The sequence below is a fragment of the Dromiciops gliroides genome, chromosome 3, assembly GCF_019393635.1.
Source record: "Dromiciops gliroides isolate mDroGli1 chromosome 3, mDroGli1.pri, whole genome shotgun sequence".
Taxonomy (NCBI): domain Eukaryota; kingdom Metazoa; phylum Chordata; class Mammalia; order Microbiotheria; family Microbiotheriidae; genus Dromiciops; species Dromiciops gliroides.
Window position 1 is genome coordinate 354,655,651 of NC_057863.1, and position 21,160 is coordinate 354,676,810.

Below are 21,160 nucleotides of genomic sequence, written 5' to 3' on the forward strand. Positions count from 1 at the left end.
CAGGACAGGAGCCTGGCCCTTACATCTGTTCATCTTATCGGTATTCTTGTTTGTGGAATTGAATTGAACCAACTAAGACTGTGTAGGGCTTCTAGCATCTAAAACAAATTTAAGAATGCATTGTTTCTTAAGGTTTTGTGTCTTGGTCTCATCAGGCTTTCCACTATTCCTTCTCAGTGATGTCAGTGTCGTTTCCCTCACAGCCCTCCTTACTGGTCTGCTTTGGCTTAGGAAAGCCAGATCACCAGGTGTGTTAGAACTGAATGTTAAATAAAAATGGGCTGTGAACAAGGACTTGAGGGGTTCTCTTCTTTGAGGTAAGTTTCTCAGTTTTACAACTTTATTCTGTGAATTCAATTTTGGCTAGCCTTTTGTGCTTGCTTCTTGGTTCTTAATGTTTCTGGATTGGTGATGGGTTCAGACAGCTCAATTATTGATACATGAGGTCTCACTATATAATCACTTTTCAATTATACTCACTAAAACTGTCTGCATTGTGCATTTTCCACAAGTTTTCTTTTTCTGATCTATCTTCTCTGGGACACCTGGAACTGTCCTAGGCTGGTATTCCATGAAGAAAAACTAGTATATGGTTAAAGGCATGAACAAAAGCTCAAATTATTATCAGATATTTTCAATTCAATTCCATTAAACAGACATTACGCTCCTCCTAAATGCAAAGCACTGGGCTAAGTTCTAGGAGGATACAAAGGTACATTAAAACACAGACCCTTCCTTCTATATTATAGTTTACCTGAGACCAGACCTGTGTTTTCTCTGGTACAGAGAACTAAATTCCTGAGTGCAGAAACTGTTTATCACTCTAGGTACACATTTGCTCTGAAAATTATAGTTTTAGGGAGTTGCTGGTAACATTAAGGCTTCTCCTAGGTCATTTTCCCATCTTCAGCTTTTTTTTTTACCTCTCTTCTGTCTCTGACATTATGAAAATAGAAGTAAGGTGACTTAGTTAAGTGACTGACTATAGGGAGGGCAGAGAGAGTGAGGAATTGAGGCTAAGACCAAGGTTGCAAGGCTGGGTAACTTGGAGAATGGTGGTACAAGGCGGTACCCTGAGAGTAACTGGAAAATTAGTTAGAGGGGGTAGTTTGCACAATGTCAGGAACTTAGTGAGCACTAGTTGTTTGTTGCCTGCCTGCCTGATGCAATTCATATGTCATCTCCTCCATGAAGCCTTCTCTTATTCCTCAGAAGCACCACCACCAATTCAGTCACAGACTTTCCATCTCTGGATCTCACAGAGAACTTTCTATTTCTCTATTTTAACTATCATGTGTTCCCATGTATTATAATTTTTTGTCTTATATCTCAATTAGAGTCCATTTTGTAAGGTCAGGGACCCAAATGTTTCTATACTGAACATCTAGGCAGCTAGGTGGCTTAGTGGGTAGAGCAGTGGGATTGGAATGAGGAAGATCTGAGTTCAAATCCTGCCTCAGACATTTAATAGCAGTGTGGTGCTGGACAAGTCACTTAATTTCTGTTTAGCTCAGTTTCTTCATGTGTAAAATGGAGACAGTAGCATCTCCCATCTGACAGGTCACTGAGAGGATCAAATGAGGTAATATTTATGAAGCCTTTCACAAATTTTAAAGTGCTATCTGAACTATTATCTCTGCCCCGCCAAAGTCCAGCACATGTGATCTCTTCATAATGGGTGTTTGTTGAACCAAATGCTCAGACTCCAATCCCATACTATCACTCCACACAGTCCAGAGTAGACCCTTTCCAATACTAAATAAAAACAGGAGCAAACATACCTCGATTTTTTTCAGCCCAGCATCCACCCAGTAAAGCAGCTGGCTAAGAGGTTCAAAAGCCAAAGCTTCTACCGTTTCCAGGCCTGAATTGATGATCACCTCTTGCCCAGAGCTCCCATTCAAACAGAGACGCTAGAGAGGGAAAATAGAGTTTCAGATATTTATGTCCCAAGAAGATGATCAATTCTATATAAGTGGATTATCTAGTTAACTGAAGTTTAATCCCTTTAAGTGACATCTTATCCCCAATTTATCTTAACAAATTTGATGGAAAGCTTAAAAAATACATCATATACTTCCCTGCCTTCTTAAACAGAGTAAAACACAAGAAAGAAATGAGCTTTTTTTCTTATGACTCAAGCATAAACACCAGCTAATGAGTTTTAGAGGGGTCAAAATATATATAGGGGAGGGAAGGAGCCATATGGATGGAAGAAGCCACAGCTCTGTGAAGGACCGGAGACTCCAAGACATTACCATGAGCATCATTTAGAGTCTGCCAATCATACAGCGATCCCCTCAGGTTCTTCTGAAGAAAGCAGGGCTGCTGACTCAGTACTCTGTTCTGGGCTATTAAAAGTTCTTGGGCTTGCTTTAAAAAAAACCAAAAAACTTCTGTTTCCTTCCTCATGGTGACTTTACCACTTCTTGCTGTTCTTCACATACATCTTTCTAATTATAACTTTCTGACATGCTACTATCAATATGCTTTGTGCTGGGAAACCAGAGAACTGTGTCTCAAGTAAGAGTAAATAGGTTTTGAGTGAGGAGCCATTAGTACTTATATGTGTATGAGCTTTGGCATATCAACATTTATTTAGACCGTAGACCTTTTTTGTGGTTTCCTTTCTATGATTTGGACTGTGCCCCAACAGCTGATATTCTAGACACTGGACCATGGAAGTTTAATCCCTTTAAGTGATACCTCACCCCCAATTTATCTTAACAATTTTGATGAAAACCTTTTTTTTTTTTTTTAACAAATCAGGTTATTTATTTATTTATTTTATTTTTGGGCAGGCAATAGGGGTTAGGGGTTAAGTGACTTGCCCAGGGTCACACAGCTAGTAAGTGTCAAGTGTCAGAGGCCGGATTTGAACTCAGGTACTCCTGAATCCAGGGCCGGTGCTTTATCCACTGCGCCACCTAGCTGCCCCCAGATGAAAATCTTTTAAAATTAAAAATATATATATATCACATACTTCCCTGCCTTCTTCAACCAAGTAAAATGCAAGAAACAAATGGGATTCTTTCCTATGACTCAAGCACAAACAGCAGCTAATGAAGAGCATGGAAGGGTCAACAAGGAGGAAGCACTTGTATCCCTCACCTTAGGCCCCTACAGTAACTCAGTATGGCCCTCAGGACCGAGGAAAGCGCATGAGGAACTTCACCAAAGACACGGCTACAAGACAGATTTTGACCTTGATATACTAATACTGGGGATCAAGCTATATCAGACTGCAATAGCCCCAAGTGGGCTACTCCTTCCAAACCCTGGGAATCCAGGACCATTTCTCAAGATGTCACTGAATAAGCCTCATCAGATCTAAATGTTTCAACTGAAGCCAAGGCACAAGCTCTCCAGGCAGGTATATATTCGACTCACCTGGATGATGTCCAAGGCCAAGTCAGACCAGTACAAGCAGTTGTGCTCATAGTCAAAGTCTAGAGCCACAGCTGCCCGCAGCCCAGTGACAGGCAATTGCTCGATGGCCCCTGAAGACAGGTCATAGCGGTAGATAGACTTCCTCATGGCGTACAGGATGAACTCATTCTCCTCTGTTTAAAGAGACAAACATACAAGGATACACATCATGCAAGGCTTTGAGAATACAGAGACAAAAGAAATAGGACCCGCCTTCAAGGAGCTCACACTCTCTGGAAAACCATTTTTTTTTTTTAATATTTGGTGGGGCAATGAGGGTTAAGTGACTTGCCCAGGGTCACACAGATAGTAAGTGTCAAGTGTCTGAGGCTGGATTTGAACTCAGGTCCTCCTGAATCCAAGACCAGTGCTCTATCTACTGCGCCATCTAGCTGCCCCCTGGAAAACCATTTTAATAAAGAGAGGCATCTGGTGGCACAGTATATAGAGCGCTGGGCCTGGAGTCCAAAGTCTTGAATTCAAATTTGACCTCAGACACTTAATGGGCAAGAGATCCTGGGCAAATCACTTAACTTTTATTTTCCTCAGTTTCCTCCACTGTAAAATAGGGATAATAATAGCATGTACCTCAAAGGATTGTTGTAAGGATCAAGTGAGTTAATATTTATAAAGCTCTAGCATAGTGCCTCACACATAGTAGGTGCTATATAATGCATGTTCTCAAAAAAAACAAAAAACACCTGCAAAATGTTAAATGGATGTGAACCTTCAGTACGGAAAGGTCCCTTTCAGCTTTAACATTCCACTGATCTCCATCTCCACCCTCACTACACAGCTATGTGATGGTGCATGCTGCTGTTTGTGCCTTCTTCCTCTGCCAGCCCTAAATGACCAGCAGGAAGAGTCTTGGGACAGAAGAGGTTTCACTTCTGCTTCTCCCCTGAAGGCACCAGAAGCCCAGAATCATCACCAGCCATCACTGAACAGCCACAAGGGAGACACTGAGAGAAACCTGCACACACTACCCAGCTGCACTAACGACTGCCTGCCCAGAAGAAAGGATGCGCCCAGAAATCAGGGATTTTTAAATAGGGGAAACTGCCTCACACAACTGGGGCCATCTCCAGTGGTCCTGATGTCGATCTTGCCACTGGACCCAGAGGCTCTGGAGAAGAGGGTGAAGCTGCTGACCTTACACAGCCCTCCCTCACTTAAATTCAATTCACTGCAAATCATGACATCACCTCCTGCTGTCATGGTCATCCTCTTTGAGAACAAAGGACAAACAACATTTTATTTATTTATTGTAAGAAGAGGTCCACAGGTGTCACCAGACTGGCCAAAGGTGTCTGTGATATACAGAAACGTTAAGAACTCTTGGGTTCTAGTGAACAGAGAGAAGGGTTCTTGGCCTTCAAACTGCTTTCAACAAACTGGGTTCTTTTTCTCCAGCTGAATTACCTTCAGATGTATTTTCTGCTAAAATACACTCTAGCCCCTTAAGCAAAATCATTAAACCCTTCCAACCTCAGTTGTCATTAATAACAGTTGTTATGGATGAGGTGACAGGGAGAAGGAAGAGGGGGAGAGGAGGAGAGGGGAGAGGGGGGAAAGCGAGAGGGGAAGAGGGAAGAGAGGAGGGGAGGGAGAGAGGGAAAAGGTCAGGGAGAGAAAGGGGAACATGTATCGGCTGCTCATTTTCTGGAGTCTGCTGAAAATGTATTCTTTATAAGTCTCCGGTGTGACTGCATGTTAATTATGCTGCTAATGATGGAAGATGAAATTAAAGTACCAGTGCATTTCACATGAACAACATCCCTGCAAGCTGACAGCCAGCAGGCCAATGAGACGCTGGCACTACCCCGTAGGCAAGGGCAGCTTCTTTCATGATTCATTTGGCCCCTGTCATTGTTCCATGCGACAGCATCACTCCCTAATGGAAGTCAGCACAAAGCATTCACCTTTACCCAGGGAAGAGCGGAGGAGGGACACTTAGTGCTCAGAGAAATCAAAGAGAAGTTGCAAATGAATAAGATGGAGATGCTGGGACAAGAAAGAAGAGAGGCCAGAAGATTAACATCTTTTCAAAGTTAAATAACTTCATGTCTATGCTGTGCATGCCTCAATAAACAGTGTCCTGAAATCAACTTTGAAAATGCTTTAGGGCACCCCTCCTCTTTTAACATGCTGCCTTTCCGAAGAGTTTTCTGCAATTAGCATGCATGGTATAGATCTAAAACAGAAGGAATGCTACTTATCTTTGCCATCTGGCTTGCTGATCCAAGGTCTATGCCTAGTGGCCTCAGGCCTGAGGAACCTACACCACAGACTGAGAGTTGGAAGAGACCTCAGAGAGCAGCTCATCCATCCCCTTGGTCTTACAGTCAGTCAGCAAACATTTATCAAACACTAATTATGTGCTGGGCACTGTGCTAAGCACTGGGGATACAAACACACAGGCATCTGGTTGGCACTGTGGATAGAATGTTGGAGTCAGGAAAGCTTGAGTTCAAATCCTGGTTCAGACATTTACTGGCTGGAGGACCTTGGTTAAGTCATAAGACCTCTGCCGGTCTCAATGTCCTCATCTGTAAAATGGGGATAATGGTATCTACTTCATAGGGTTGTTATAAAGATCAAGCAATAAAGGGTAAAGTGCTTTGCAAAACTTAAAGCATTATGTAAATGCTAGCTGCTGCTGCTAGCACCACTGCTACTACTACTCCTGCTGCTACTATTATTACTACCACCTCTACCACCACCACCACCACTGTTGCTGCTGCTGCTACTACCATCACCACCACCACCACCACCAGTAATACATTCTGTATGTCTTGCATGTGTGTCATATACTCTTCGTTTCCCCCAGTAGTATATGCTCCTTCACGTAACCATAATGGGAGGACACCACAGGTCAAACTTCAGCCCTGTAGCACTGGCATCCTTCAACCTTAAACCAAATGCTGGCAAGGAACCAGTCCTAGTCCTACCATGACTTCAGAGCACCAAGGGGATTCAGATGTTGTTGTCAGCTAAGAAAGTGACCGAATTTTACTGGGTCCGCTAAAAGACCTTTCCTTTACTACAGAAGTGAGAAACTCACAGCTGTTAGCAGCCTCTGGCCCCCGGAACCAAATTAAGGTGTAATTGGGAAACAATGAACAAATTTTTTAAAAATGCAATACGACATTGTTGTAGTTGTTCAGTTGTGCTTGACTCTTCATGAACTGATATGGGGTTTTCTTGGCAAAGATACTAGACCAGTCTGCCATTTTCTTTTCCAGGGGATTAAGGCAAATAGAGATTAAGTGAATTGCCCAAGGTGACCCAGCTAATAAGCTTCTGAGGGTGGCTTTTACCTCAAGTTTTTCTGACTGGAAGCCCACAGTACTCTATCCAGCTGAGCCGGAGCCACTTAGCTACCTCTGTGATATAGATAATGTTAATTTGTGGTTTTCTAAATCACTTTATGGCCTGCAGGAATAGGTTGGATTTCAGCTTGAGGCAGCTGTTCTACAATTAGCTAAGCCTCCACTTCAGTGCTTGCATAATGCCTGGACAAGGAAGAAATAATAGCCTGGGAGGAAGGAAAAGTGAAATAAAGTCTATCTTACCAGCCAGAGGGCAGGGAACTAATTCTCCCTCCAACCGGGCTTCAACATCTCCACCACTGCAAGTGTCTCCAGAAATCTTTCGGTATCTAGTGGTGTCACAAGAGGAAAAATGAAGAAAAAGGCAAGTCAGTCAATAATACTATCAAAACAACCACTCTTAAAGGTACAAGGACACCATTACCCTTCTTCCAAATGTATTCCACATAATTAATTTCTCCATAAAACTGACAGAAAGGTTTCCTTCCTCTACCTTCTGAATCAAACCCATGGGCAGACTGACTACGCCTTCACAGTACTCCTGGACACTTTGCCTGATGGTGCCTAGTGTGGGAAAATATCACTTAGACCAGATCCTCTTATAAAGAATCTCTATACCCTTCTGGTAACCTCTTACCTTTCTGGTAAAAATCATCATCATCAGTGGGAAGGGATCTCTTAGGCCACCTAGTCCAAGCCGCACGCCCAGCTGTACTTGATGAGAGGGGAGCCCATTCATCTTGGGATGGTTCTGAGTGTTCAGAAGCTCTTCTCCATAACCAAACCTGCCTACAGCTTCCTCCCATTGCTCCTGGTTGCTCCCGGGGGGACTAAGCAGAATGAACCAAAATGATAGCTATCATGTCTCCCCACATCCCCCCCCCCATTTTCTCTTTTCTCCAGGCTCCTGCAGAGCTTTAACTTTTCAGTGTTTAGGGATGTTCTTATTGCACATGTGTTCAAAATATAGGTGCTCCGGTGAGCCCGGAGGAAGGACAAAACTGGAGTTTGGTGAGTAGTCCAGTTCACTGTGGAATAAATTTGCTTTTGTTGTTCAGGAATATCCAACTCTTCATGACTCCACTTGGGGTTTTCCTGGCAGATATTGGAAGGATTTATCATGTCCTTCTTCATTTCATTTTATAGATGAGGAAACTGGGGCAAACAGGGTGAAGTGACTTACTCTGGGCCTCACAGCTAGTGTTTGAGGCCAAATTTGAATTCAGGAAGATGAGTCTTCCTGACTTCAAGCCTGGCACTCTATCCCCAGCATGACCTAGCTGCTGTGGAATATAGGCAATAGGATTATGAGCTAAGAAGAGGGATGTGCTGTAGCGAGCTTGTACCAGCTCATGAAAACCAATTGTTAAATTTTCAGCGAGCGTTTGTAGCTCATAAACCAGCAAATGCTACAAATCATTACTGTTTTGTTGATTGTGTAGATTTAAGACAAAGATAGAGAAAAATCTTAAAAATGGAGATTAAATGGAAAAGCATGTCTGTCCTGGGATCCAAGTTGTTAAAAATTTACCAGCACCTCCCTGGCTAAGGGTCAGACTACTGAAAGCCTTGAACACCTTTTTATCATTATTTCAATTTAGTTTAGATGATAAGGCAATGAGGAGGCTAAGTTTTTCATACTTCAGCCCAGTTCTGCCAGCCCAGCACTTCAGAAGCCCTTCATCAGGGCAAAGCAAACACTAAGCTTTCAAAGGAGGGGATGCAGTACTGTTCCTGGTGTAGCTGAAGAAGGCAACATGTCAGCAACTAGTACAAATGGATCTAGCTGCTGAAAGAGAGCAGCCTTCTTGTGCTACCACATCCAACAAAGACCGAGCTCTTCCTAAGAATACAACCCAGTGGCAGAGAAAGGAAATAAACAGAAAAGCCTGGCACAGTGGTGGCACTGTGGATAGAGCACTGGGCTTGGAGTCAGAAGATCTGAGTTCAAATCTAACCTCAGCCACTTACTAGCTGTGTGAACCTGGGCAAGTCACTTCACCTCTGTCTGCCTCAGTTTTCTCTTTTGTAAAATGAACCTGCCTCTCAGGGTAGCTGTGAGGCTTAAATGAGATAATCTTTGTAAAATGTTTAGCAAACCTTAAAGCTGGATTTCATTATGGAGGATGGTAGCCACCCAGGTCATTAAGACATGGCTACCTGTGCTCTCTTGGGCCGAGCCTTTGCTTCATCCCTCTAAGGCCTCAGATTTTCTATTTGTTCTTTGGGGGAAATCCTAGTTATCTCCCTAGTTACAACCCAGGGGGTCATCATAAGATGATAAGAACACATTTCAAAAATAAAAGAGCTCTAAAATCGGAAGGGATTATTAGGGATAGTACCACAATTAGAGATAACAATACTCTTACTGCTCGCTGGAGGACAATTCATTAAGTGGAGGGTACACTAGCCTAAGGCACAAAGGAGGTTTGTACTTGAAGCCTAGGAAAAGGGAATGGAAGCTTGGGACCAAAGTTGAAAGGAAAGAACCTTAATTCCCTTTGTGATGATTTCAGCCCTCAACAACTGGAGGAATCAACAAGGAGGGACTTTTATTCTGGCTTTCATTGAGTGTTGTGCTGGAAATGACAGAGGGAATGGTAGAGAATAAGCATTTATTAAGTGCCTACTGCATGCCAGGCACTGTGCTAAGTACTTTCATAGCGAATAATAATAATAGTCATCATCATCATCAGTGTCAGGAGTTTTAATAAGAGTTTTACAATTATTATCTCATTTGATCCTTACAACAATCCTGGGAGGTTGGTGCCTTTATGTTCATTTTACAGATGACAGAAGTCAAGTGATTTGCCCAAGGTCACACAGCCAGTAAGCATGTCAAGCTAGATTGGGACTCATATCTTTCTGACTCCAGATCTGAGGCTTTATCCATTTGCACTACCTAAACTCTTCTGATGGGACCCTAAAAGCAAAGAAACAATTCCCTCCGAAAGTTTGTGAGAGAGTAGAGGAAAAATTAGACATAGTCTAATTTGCACCCCAGTTTTAGACAGCAAATTTCAAAAGGTTCCAAAGTATATGCAAGATCCCAAATGCAGACTAATATTTTATAAGGGAAGTAAGTCAAACCAAGAGAGATAGGAAACCCTCAACCCTGGAATTCTGGAGATGTAAAAGGAAGTAATTCCAATGAGGATGAATAAAGTGTTATCTAAAGAGACAAACATGGATGCTCAGGGAACTCACCAACAACTGACTTGGGTTTTTCAAAAGATATGGATGGAAAATGGAAACAAGTCTGAACATCAAAGCACAGCACCGTGCTATAAAACACTGTCAGGAATACTGGAGCTCAGAATGGGCAGAGCTGGTGAGGATGGGGAAGGACTAGAAAGGGAGACCTTTTTTGTTTGTTTGTTTGTTTGTTTTTTCGGTAAGGCAACTGGGGTTAAGTGACTTGCCCAGGGTCACACAGCTAGTAAGTGTTAAGTGTCTGAGGCCGGATTTGAACTCAGGTACTCCTGAATCCAGGGCTGGTGCTTTATCCACTGCGCCACCTAGCTGCCCCAAGGGAGACCTTTTTTAAAGCTGGGCTGGGGAATGGAAGAAGGTCAGAAAAGGGATAGGAGCAGTTTTCAGGGTGAATGGGACAACAACTGATAACAGAGAAAGACAGAGCTGTTGAGGTCCTACTTTGCTTCAGTCTTCTCTGCCAAGAATGTCCTTAGCACTGGGAATGATAGAAATGCCTCACAAGGAGTTGCCACCCAAGATAAGTTAGGAGATAATAAGAGAATGCCCAGGAGAAATTCAAGTCCTTGAGGTGACATACACTATGCCATAGTATGCTCTGGCCCGAGTATGCTATCCTATGACCTTCCTCATAGTACTCCCACCATACTATGCCCAGGCAGACCACATCTAAAGTACTGTACTCAGATCCTGACACCACTCTTTAGGAAGGGCATATTTTCTAGAGAGTGTCCAGCAGAAGGTAAGTAAAATAACAAATAGTCATAATTATGTGCCATATAAGAATCACTTGAAAAAAAAATGGGAACGTCTAACAACAGAGAAGAGAAAACTTGGCAGGGGGAGGAGGAAGGAAGACAAAGATGATAATAATTTCATAACAGGATGATGGGCTACATCCTCAGGCACTGAAAAGAACTGGCAGATGTGAGAGAAGAGGATGTGGAGAAGAGGAGAGGCGCTGCTGAAGTGTGGGAGGGTAAATGTTCCAAAGGGAGAGAGAAAGGCAGAAAAGAATGGAGTCTGTGAACTGCAGAACAGGGAGTCTGACTGATTCCCAGCAAAATGCTAAGCAGAGTGTTAAAGAGCTGGTTCTGAGTGCCTAAGAAGGAAAGTTCTGACTTCAAAGAAGCCAGGCTGACTTGCTCAAGAACAAGTCAGGTCAGACTAATCTTACTTCCTTTCTGGATACATTTACTATGCTCCCATGCTGCCTGTCTCGTTTACCTATTTTTTTATTTTTTGCTTTTTGGGTTTTTTTGGGTGGGTTTTTTTTTTTTTTGGTAAGGCATTGAGGGTTAAGTGACTTGGCCAAGGTCACAGAGCTGGTATCTAAGTCTTTGATTTGGTTTGATTGGAACTCATATTTTTCTTACTCCAGGTCCAAAGCTCTTTCCACTGTACTACATAGCAACCTTTTATGTATCTGAAGGATTGAAGAAGAATTAGTCTAGTTCTGTTTGGCCCCAAGGGGCAGTACCAGGACCAATGAGTAGAAGTTGAAAAGAAACAACTCTAGGAGCAGCTAGGTGGTGCAGTGGATAGAGCACCGGCCCTGGAGTCAGGAGGACCTGGGTTCAAATCCGGCCTCAGACACTTAACACTTACTAGCTGTGTGACCCTGGGCAAGTCACTTAACCCCAATTGCCTCACTAAAAAAAAAGAAAAGAAAAGAAACAACTCTAGGTTTGATATCTGGGGGAAAAAAAATTCCTAACAATTACAACTACCCAAAAGTAGGATGGGCCATCTTGAAAGGGAGCAAGTTCCCCTCACTGGAAGGTCTTCAAAAAAAGGCTGGATGACAAGTTGATAGGATGTTGCAATGTTGATTCTTCAGGTATGGGTTGGACTAAATGGCTGCTGAGATCTCTTCCAACTCTCCTATACTAGGGTGGATCAAGATGGACCCCCAAGCATGGGTCTATCTATGATTACAGAACACCAGGCCCCTCCTGACATGATGCTATAAGAACTCTCCTAGCATATACATACCCTCTTGTCTTCCTGTAAGTAGAGCCCACAGGACAAGGCATAGGAGGGGAGAAGGGTTTGTTGGCAAATTCAGGATCAGGAACACAAACTTCTAATGATAGATCTTCACTCATCTTGAAGCCAAAATCACTGGAAAAACAAAAAGACAGAGTTAAGACTGGGGGCAGAGGAAGAGAGGACAGGGGAGGGATTAGGAAACGCATCCCTTTGCCACCTGTAGTGATATAGCACAAAGACCACTTGAGTGGACACAGGGTATGTGCTCAAAAACATGCTGACTGAATGAACCTCCATAGGCCTCAGGTCCCCAGTTCTGCAGGCACTCAAATTATACACCGAATGAATGAATGAATGAACCTCCGTAGGCCTCATTAGGCCTCTGGTCCCCAGATCACTTCCAGTTCAAATATTCTGGGGGTGGGCTGGGGGATGTTTAAACATGGGTCTGTCTATGACAACATAGCACCCTCAAACTCTCATTTTCTTCATCTGTAAATGGAAGTGAGGATTGGACTAGTTCATTTTTTTTTTGTTTGGTTTGGTTTTGGGGTTTTTGTGGGGCAATGAGGGTTAAGAGACTTGCCCAGGGTCACACAGCTAGGAAGTGTCAAGTGTCTGAGGCCAGATTTGAATTCAAGTCCTCCTGAATCTAGGGCCACTCACTGTTTTATCCACTGCGCCACCTAGCTTCCCCAGACTAGATAATTTTAAAGTCCCTTTTAGTCCTAAAAGTTTATGAATCAAAGGGGATTTCCCCATGAATGTATACTAATGGAAAATTTTCATTTATCCTTATTAAATCTATCTACCTCAATAGAGTTTCCCTGTGTATGTGTTAAAATATGTAAGAAGAAAACTAGGTTTCTCTGCTGCCCAAAAGACATAACTAAAGCAAAGGCTATTTGCTGCTATCAGATATGCCTAAAAAGGCAGGAAGGTGGACTAGATCCAGAAGGAGGACAAAGATGTGGCCACCTGTACTGAACACTGGTTCTGGCTCCATTCTGCTTGTATGCTAAACCAGAGAAGATACTGGGGCTGTCCAACCCTAAATGAAAGTTATCCAAAAGAGGGGGCACAGATCTCTAGTCCTGGTGATAGAGAAGACTTAACCATTCTCTGGAAGGGGAACACTCTGCCTGGATTTTCTCAGATGGAGCCAGTAGTTATGACTAAGACATTCTCTGACTCCTTTAATATGGGAAGACTCCAGCCACTAGCTACTATTTAAGGTGGTGGACTAGAACTCAGATGGCCATGAAGTGGTTGGTCCTGAAGAGATGAAGCGCAGGAGCTGGAAGCAGAGAGCAACCCACCCAGAAACCATCATAATACCAATGTTCCAGCATGCAAAGGAGACATCCTGAGGGGCAGGGAAAAGGATAACATTATGCCCAGCAGAGACAACATATCCATTAAGGAGCAGGACCAATGAGGCCAGTACAATGGCATCTCTAAGGAAATATCAGTGGACTAGCAGCAGTAGAAGAGTTGGCAGTGAGATGGTGCAGTAGATGAGAGTGCTGGGCCTGCAGTCAGGAAGAGCTGAGTTCAAATCTGGCCTCAGACACTTACTAGCTGGGTGACCTTAGGCAAATCGCTTAACCCCCATCTCAGTTTACTCAACCATAACATGGAGATAATAAAAGCACCTCCCTCCCAGGGTTGTTGTGAAAATCAAAATGAGAATGTTTGTAAAGTGCTTAGCACATTTAAGTAGGTGCTACTTAAATGTTAGTTGTAGTTATTGTTGTTACTATTATTATATTTTATTATATATGACATATCATATAGTATAGTATAGTATATATTTGTATGTCAATTGCATTAATTCTATTATATATCATTTATATAATATATAATATATTAATTATATAAAAATATATAATACGTATAATGCCTCCACATGTGCATGATTTCTATACATACCCACTATTCCCACTGATATCATGTGCCTTTGTAGATGTGCTCGAGTTTATGGAGGGAATGGTCTATTCTGACTTTTTTTACTAACCTCTTTCAATAAATATGCTTTGAATTAACTGTGCTTCCTGGGTGACTAGAGAAAAAGTAAACACATTGGTGAAAGTGCATGAACTATTACTTTGAATGGATACAGACCCATGAGAGTAATTTGAACCTTGGGTAGTTATGTTAGGAGTTGTGTATGTATGTATGTATGTATGTATGTATGTATGTATGTGTGTATGTGTGTGCTGGTGGAGATGCCCCAAGTAGCAATGCAATCATTCATATAGAAGTGTTCAAGTCAAGGTATTGTATTATAGCTATTTTCCAAGAGTTAGCAATGCTCCCCAATTTGTGCATACCAACAGAGTACCTGAATACCTCTCAAGAGTCTGTCATTCCTGAAAATTAACTCAGAAGCTGAAATTCATTTATACTTCAGAAGCAAACTTTCAGTCTGTGGAGCAGCTAGACTCACAGGCAGGCAGATTAATGCAAGCAGAGGTCTTGGGACTGAGACAGCTGGCCTAGAATATCAGCTCAGACAACACCCCAAATGGGTCAGTAATTCCATCTCTCTTTTGGTTTCCTCATCTGTAGAACAGTCACACAATTGGAAAGCATCAAAGCTAAGCTTTAAGCTCAGGGTCTCTTGACTCTGGGACAGAAGTTCTTTATCATCATACCAAGAAGGACCCCTACTTAAAGAAATGATCCCAAATGGGCACCCCTTTCCCTGCTTAGCTCGCCAGCAGCAGTGTCTGATGAGGCTCTCCTTGGGCTCCCAGCTGATGAACTCCTGGGACATACCATTCATAGTCCTCCCTTGTGCAGGAGCAGTTGGACACCACCACGGGCCTATCGAAATCTTCTCCATTGAAGCATGTTGCATGTGGAGTCCTCCGTTTGAAGACTGTCTTGTGCCCCAGCAAACATTCATTACCCCGTTCATCAGAAGGTGACCACAGCTTATAGTCATTCTCAGTGCAAGGAACCCCTGGGGGGGAAGAAAAGAACAAAAATTGGTAGCATTGTTACCAACATGAGGTGCCCCAACTTCCTAATTCATTTACCATCTTTCCCCTTAACCCTGCCCACCTTCCAATTATCTCCCTCCCCATCCCCATTTCCAGTAAGTTGCCAAGTCTTGCAAACTCTACTTCTACAATATCTTTTGCATCTGATCTCTCCTTTCCACTAACAAACCCATCACCCTATACAGGCCTTCATCATCATCCATGTGGACTAGCGCAATGACCTTCTCAACGGTCATCTTGCCTCTAGTCTCACCTCTTTCCAATCCACTTTTCATACTGCTGAAAAATAAACTTCCTAAGGCATGGGGATGACTATGTTGCTACCCTGCTCAAAAAATCTTTAGTGCCTGCACACCGCCTCCTCTAGGATAGAAATACAATTCCTGGCTGAGGCATTCAAGGCCCTCCATAATATGGCTCCCGCATATTTAAGACTACTCCCCTTCACACTCTCCATGTTCCAGACAAGTCAGCCTGTGATCTGATTCCCAAATAGAACATTCCATTTCCTGCCTCGGTCCATTCCTCATGTCTGGAATGCAGTCCCTCTTCACCTCTGCCTCTTGGAATCCAGGGTGGGCTGGAGCCAGCCCCTACTGGCGCTAGACAGCCAACTGTTAAATTTTCAGTGTGAGCATTTACACACAGAAGTTGACAAATGATACGAATCAGGGCTTAATTTATCTCTTTGTGGATTAAGTAGACTTAAAAATTTTAATAATGCAGGTTAAACTTAAAAGTGTGTTTTGTGTACATTTCCAACCCCCACCCCCACCCCCAGCTTGTTGTTAAACATTTACCAGCACACCCTTGCTCAGATCATTCTTTTTCCTTCAAGACCCAGAACAGGGGCCACTGCCTTTGTGAAGTCTTCCCTGATCCCTCCAGTTGTTAGCACTCTCTCTTTCCTCAATTTACCCTGAACTAATCACTCACTTTCTCTCTCTCTCTCTCTCTCTCTCTCTCTCTCTCTCTCTCTCACACACACACACACACACACACACACACACACACACACGAGAGGGACAGTCTTCTGTCTTTGTGTTCTTGGTACCTTGTACATGGTAGCTCTGGAATCAAACTGAATTCATTTAGCTATTCTGTAAGAGTTACAAACCTACCAGTTAATCTAAGCCCAAGGAGATATTCTGAATCTAAGAATTCCTTAAGAATTAATTAATCGGGGGCAGCTAGGTGGCGCAGTGGATAAAGCACTGGCCCTGGATTCAGGAGTACCTGAGTTCAAATTTGGCCTCAAGCACTTGATACTTACTAGCTGTGTGACCCTGGACAAGTCACTTAACCCTCATTGCCCCACCAAAAAAAATTAATTAATCAATCAATCAATTGATTCCCTTAGAATATAGGTTCTTAAACTTGGATCTGTGGAAAGATTTCAAAGGAAAATGTAATTTAAAACATTTTTTATTTTTTTGTGGGGCAGTGAGGGTTAAGTGACTTGCCCAGGGTCACACAGCTAGTAAGTGTCAAGTGTCTGAGGCCGGATCCAAACTTAGGTCCTCCTGAATCCAAGGCCGGTGCTTTATCCACTGTGCCACAGAGCTGCCCCGGAAAATATAATTTTTTAAAAAATACATACATTTTTATATATATAAAAAACACCTGTATTTCAATAGAATTGATTTCCTTTGTAATCTTAATTATTTTATTTTTGCATTTAACATTATTCTGAAGGGTCCACCAACTTCATCAGACTGCCAAAAGGTTCCATACACACAAAAAAGGTGAAGTAGCCTGGCCTTGGTGAGTCTCTGGATAACCATAACACACTAGGTTAAAAGGAGCCTGAGAAATTATACATCGTCCAAGCCTTCATTTGATAACGTGTAATGGAAAGAGTCTGTGACCAGTCAGGAGACCTGTGGATGAATCCTGACCCTGGTCCTCACTAGCTATGTGACCATGACAAGTCATGTAGCTCCCCAGTCCCTTTATCTATAAAACAGGAATACTGCTACTTGCACTTTACAGCACCACAAGGTTTCTGTAAAGAAAGCACTTTGTCATCTCAGAGTGCCTGGTAAACAGGAGCAATTACTAGTGTTTATAGATGAGTAACCTGGCCCGGGGTCTGGCAGAAAAGTGCACTGGATGTGGAGTGTGAAAGACCTAGGCTTGCACCCAGCCTCTGATTCCAACTCTGTGGCCCCAATTCATGTAACCCTTCTGAGCCTCAGTATCCTCCACTCTAAAATGGGAGGTAATAACAGCACCTACCTCTCAGAACTGACATAAGGATCAAATGAGAACATATACATAATGCACTTGGCCCATCTTGAAGACATGTATAGAAGCTGACCTCATGGAAGACAATCTGATTTAGGAGCACTTCCCTTCACCTTAATTCACTGAGCAGTGTAGAAGGGGATCTCAAAGGCACTGAGGGTTCACAGTGCCACTAGACTTACTTTCACTATTTGGAAAGCACTTTACGCTACCCCAAGATGGAGGTGGGAGATGGAAATGTAGGTCTAACATAAACGAACACTTTATTGACCCCAGGGATTCCCATGCAACCTCTCCGTGGAGGCCTTGATCTGCATTTGGCTTTTTTTTCTGCAGAGTTCTGATATTTTGCTTTGTTCTTCACACCTGTAACTGCTTTCTCCAATCCAACAATAAGCCCGGGGAGGGTAAGGGCAGTTTCCTTCTTCTGCATCTCTCTAGAGTGCCTGGCTGAGGGTTCTGTACAGAGCAGCAATCATTACCAAGATGGTGGCCAGCAGATGATGACTCTCCTGGAGATTCACTTACCCAGCACATCTGTTGTGTTAACCTGCAGGATCAGCCAGCTGTGCCCGTTCTCTTTGTAGGACCCAAAAATGGTGAATACGGTGCTCTTTTCTCCAGGCTCAGTGAGAAGCCCATACACAAATACAGGCTTCTCTGAGAAGCTGAACGTTTTCCAGGTCTCCCCTTCATTGGTACTGTACCTACCGAAACAAAAACAAGGAAAGTCATACAGTTAAAATTCCCTGTACAAAACAACCTCAGGGCAGGGAACCAAGCCCAGGAAGGCAAGCAGTGTTTTGTTTACTTATTATAACGATATTAAATTCTGTCCTTGTGAAAAATTACCCGGAGGGTTAGTTCTCTACTGAGCTTATGAAGGACCTAGGGTTAGGAGACATCCAACAATCTTTTATTTTTTTAAATCTCAAATTACATACAAAATACATCCTGTTTTCATTTTTCATATGTATTTGAGATTTTAGGCTTAGTCCTTCAGAAGAAGGTCTTCTGTCATATATACCAGGTAAAAAATGATCTTTCCCTTTGCAGATTTCTTAAAGCAAATTAACCAAACTCAGCTTTGATCCTTATAACATTTTATCTTGTATCCTACTGATGGCTGTCCAGGTCTTATTCATCCAGCGCTAGAATGTGAGCTCCAAAGACAAATTCCTTTGTTTGGCATTAAAGCTTTAACAACCTAGTTCCATCAACCTGCCTTTCCTGGCTTATTATGCATTATTCCCCATCACACACTCCATGGTCCAGCCAAACTGGCCTTCTGACTCTCATGCACACACAGCATTCCTTACCTCCACTCCATGACTTTATACAGTCTGTGTCCTGCCCTCTCCAGCCCCACCCCCCTCATGCCTAGGATGCATTCCACTGCTCACCTCCACCTCCTGGAATTCCTAATTTCCTTCAAAGCTGGGCTCAAACACCACCTGCCATATGGGGCCTTTTCTAATCCCCAGGAAAAAGATCACAAAAGAGGAGGCAATATGTAAAATGAAATTCTGATGACATAATTTTACAAATGACTCCAATGAAGGAGAAAAAGGGAGCAGGAATATATGCTGGCTAATCACAAGCAGTTTCTAATAAAGATCTCCAGATAGTGGAATAATCGCTATTATATTAATCCTTATTAAAGCTTACATCTCTCATTGAGGTTCAAGAAAAATCAAGCTCACATGTATAAGACAATGAGAAACATGGTTGCACAATGGTTCTCATGAGTAAGACCCAGCTACTGGTGTCTCCTTCATGGGAATTCTCTTGTATTTAGTTTTTATAGATTTATTTAAGTATTAACTTCTTGAGTAGAATGTGAGTTCCTTAAGTTCAGGAATGGTTTCAGCTATATTGCCAGCACCTAGTATGATGTTTGACACCTAGTGGGTGTTTAATAAGTACTTATTGATTGACTGAAAATAATTTTGCATCCCTCAAGCACTGAGCACTCACTGGGCCTGCCACAATAGGACCTTAAGAAATATATATTATTTATTTATAAATTATATTTTATATAGTCATAAATTATATATGAAAAATTATATTTGATGTACTAATAAATTATATAGTATAAATTACATTTAATATGTTAATAAATTATGTAGTATAAATTATATTTTATATATTTGTGTACAATTTAAAAATTATATATTATATATATGCTGAAATTAAATCGTTTCAGATTCACATGAAACAGTACTTTCTATTGTACTCTGATTTTTATCCACATATAGCACCCCACAGTGGGAAGGATTTAGCTTTATCCTAAAGAACACAATAAGGTTGAGGATCATTAGCAATGGTAGAAAGAAGCCGAAGAAATGCCTTCCTTCAAGGTCTTAATGACAGGAGAAATCTTCATCTGGGATGGCTTAAAATGGAGGAGGGGATGAGCTGACCTTTTCAATCCCCTTCCTTGCCTGTGGTTTTTGTAAAGGATTAATAGGCACTCACGCACATACAAATCCAATGAAGTTGTCTTGCTCGGCAGAAATGATGAGCAGTGTCTGTCTGCTTTGTGATCAAGCTAGAAATCCAGTCTTTTGCACGTTGCCTAATTATTTCTATTTATAAGTTCCTCCAACTCTAGCTAACCTCAAGAGACGAATCATTTCATTTCCCAGGAGGTTCCAGAAAGGTCCAACCAATAACGTGTTAATGAGGCTAACGAGCAAATACACGGTCAAGCACAGGCCTGTTGTTGCAAACAAAACTGCTCATTTAAAAGAAAACTATTTTCCAGAATTTCTCTTTAAAAAGGGGGGGGGGATACAACAACTACAGATGGTAAATGAAGTAATAAAGGCTTCGCAAACCTTAACATAAATGGAAACTAGAGCTGTTGTCAAGTCAGACCAACAGTAGGAACAGATTAATGAAATGGAAGCTAAGAGAACCCTGGGAAAACATGGCCACATCACCTTAGACTGAGCAGCAGAAGAGGTTCAGACAGAATTCCTGAGAAATCAAACCCAGTCAAATATAAATCCTAAACTTTGGGATCACAGATATAGAGCTGAAGGGAGCCACCTAGCCCAACACTCCCATTTTACAGATGAAGCAACTAAGGCCCAAATAAAAATTACTTGTCCAAGGTCATACCAGTCATAAAAAGCAGAGGTGTCAGCTCCTCTGACTCCAGAGGCAATGCTCTTTACACTGCATCAATACAGTCTAGAAAATATCTAAGAAGCACCTACTATGTGTAGGGCATCACTACATGCTGGGGATATAAAAGAGGCTCTAGCCTCTGGCCCTGAGATTTGGTTAGTTCAGTGATAAATCCTTTAGGAAAACATGCTTTCAACAGAGAGGGCTGGAAAATTTAACAAAGGAAAATGGTTCACAAAGGATAAGATTTCCTTAAAAATGAAATTGACAGGGGCAGCTAGGTGGTGTAGTGGATAAAGCACCAGCCCTGGATTCAGGAGGACCTGAGTTCAAATCAAGCCTTAAACACTTGGCACTTACTAGCTGTGTGACCCTGGTCAAGTCACTTAACCCCAATTGCCTCAAAAGAAAGAAAGGAAGGAAGGAAGAAAGAAAGAAATTGATAATGCAATTTTTCTAGCAACCTCCAATGAAGAAGGGAAAAGGGGGCAATATTTTATATTGAACAACACAGTCAGACACAAAAGACCCCAATAGGCCAGAATGATGAGTATTAAAGTTAGTCTTTTTTTTTTTTTTTTTTGGTGAGGCAATTGGGGTTAAGTGACTTGCCCAGGGTCACACAGCTAGTAAGTGTTAAGTGTCTGAGGCCAGATTTGAACTCAGGTCCTCCTGACTCCAGGGCCGGTGCTCTATCCATTGCGCCACCTAGCTGCCCCTTAAAGTTATTCTTAATGAAGTTAAAGTCTTATGCATGTGTTCAAGAAATTTCAACCTCCCAAGTATGGAGCAGTGTGAGACATG

At 42.3% G+C, this 21,160-nt stretch overlaps 1 protein-coding gene across 1 annotated transcript in view; it reads right to left on the bottom strand.

Moving 5' to 3' along the window:
- SORL1 (sortilin related receptor 1) overlaps positions 1–21,160 on the bottom strand; it is a 217,857-nt gene that overhangs the window by 90,951 nt on the left and 105,746 nt on the right. The window contains exons 13-18 of the mRNA XM_043991946.1: positions 17,750–17,928; positions 14,748–14,934; positions 11,970–12,098; positions 7,005–7,090; positions 3,391–3,563; positions 1,782–1,913 (exon numbers count right to left, since the gene is read on the bottom strand). Coding sequence (XP_043847881.1) covers positions 1,782–1,913; positions 3,391–3,563; positions 7,005–7,090; positions 11,970–12,098; positions 14,748–14,934; positions 17,750–17,928 — 886 coding nt within the window. The remainder of the gene's footprint in view (positions 1–1,781; positions 1,914–3,390; positions 3,564–7,004; positions 7,091–11,969; positions 12,099–14,747; positions 14,935–17,749; positions 17,929–21,160) is intronic.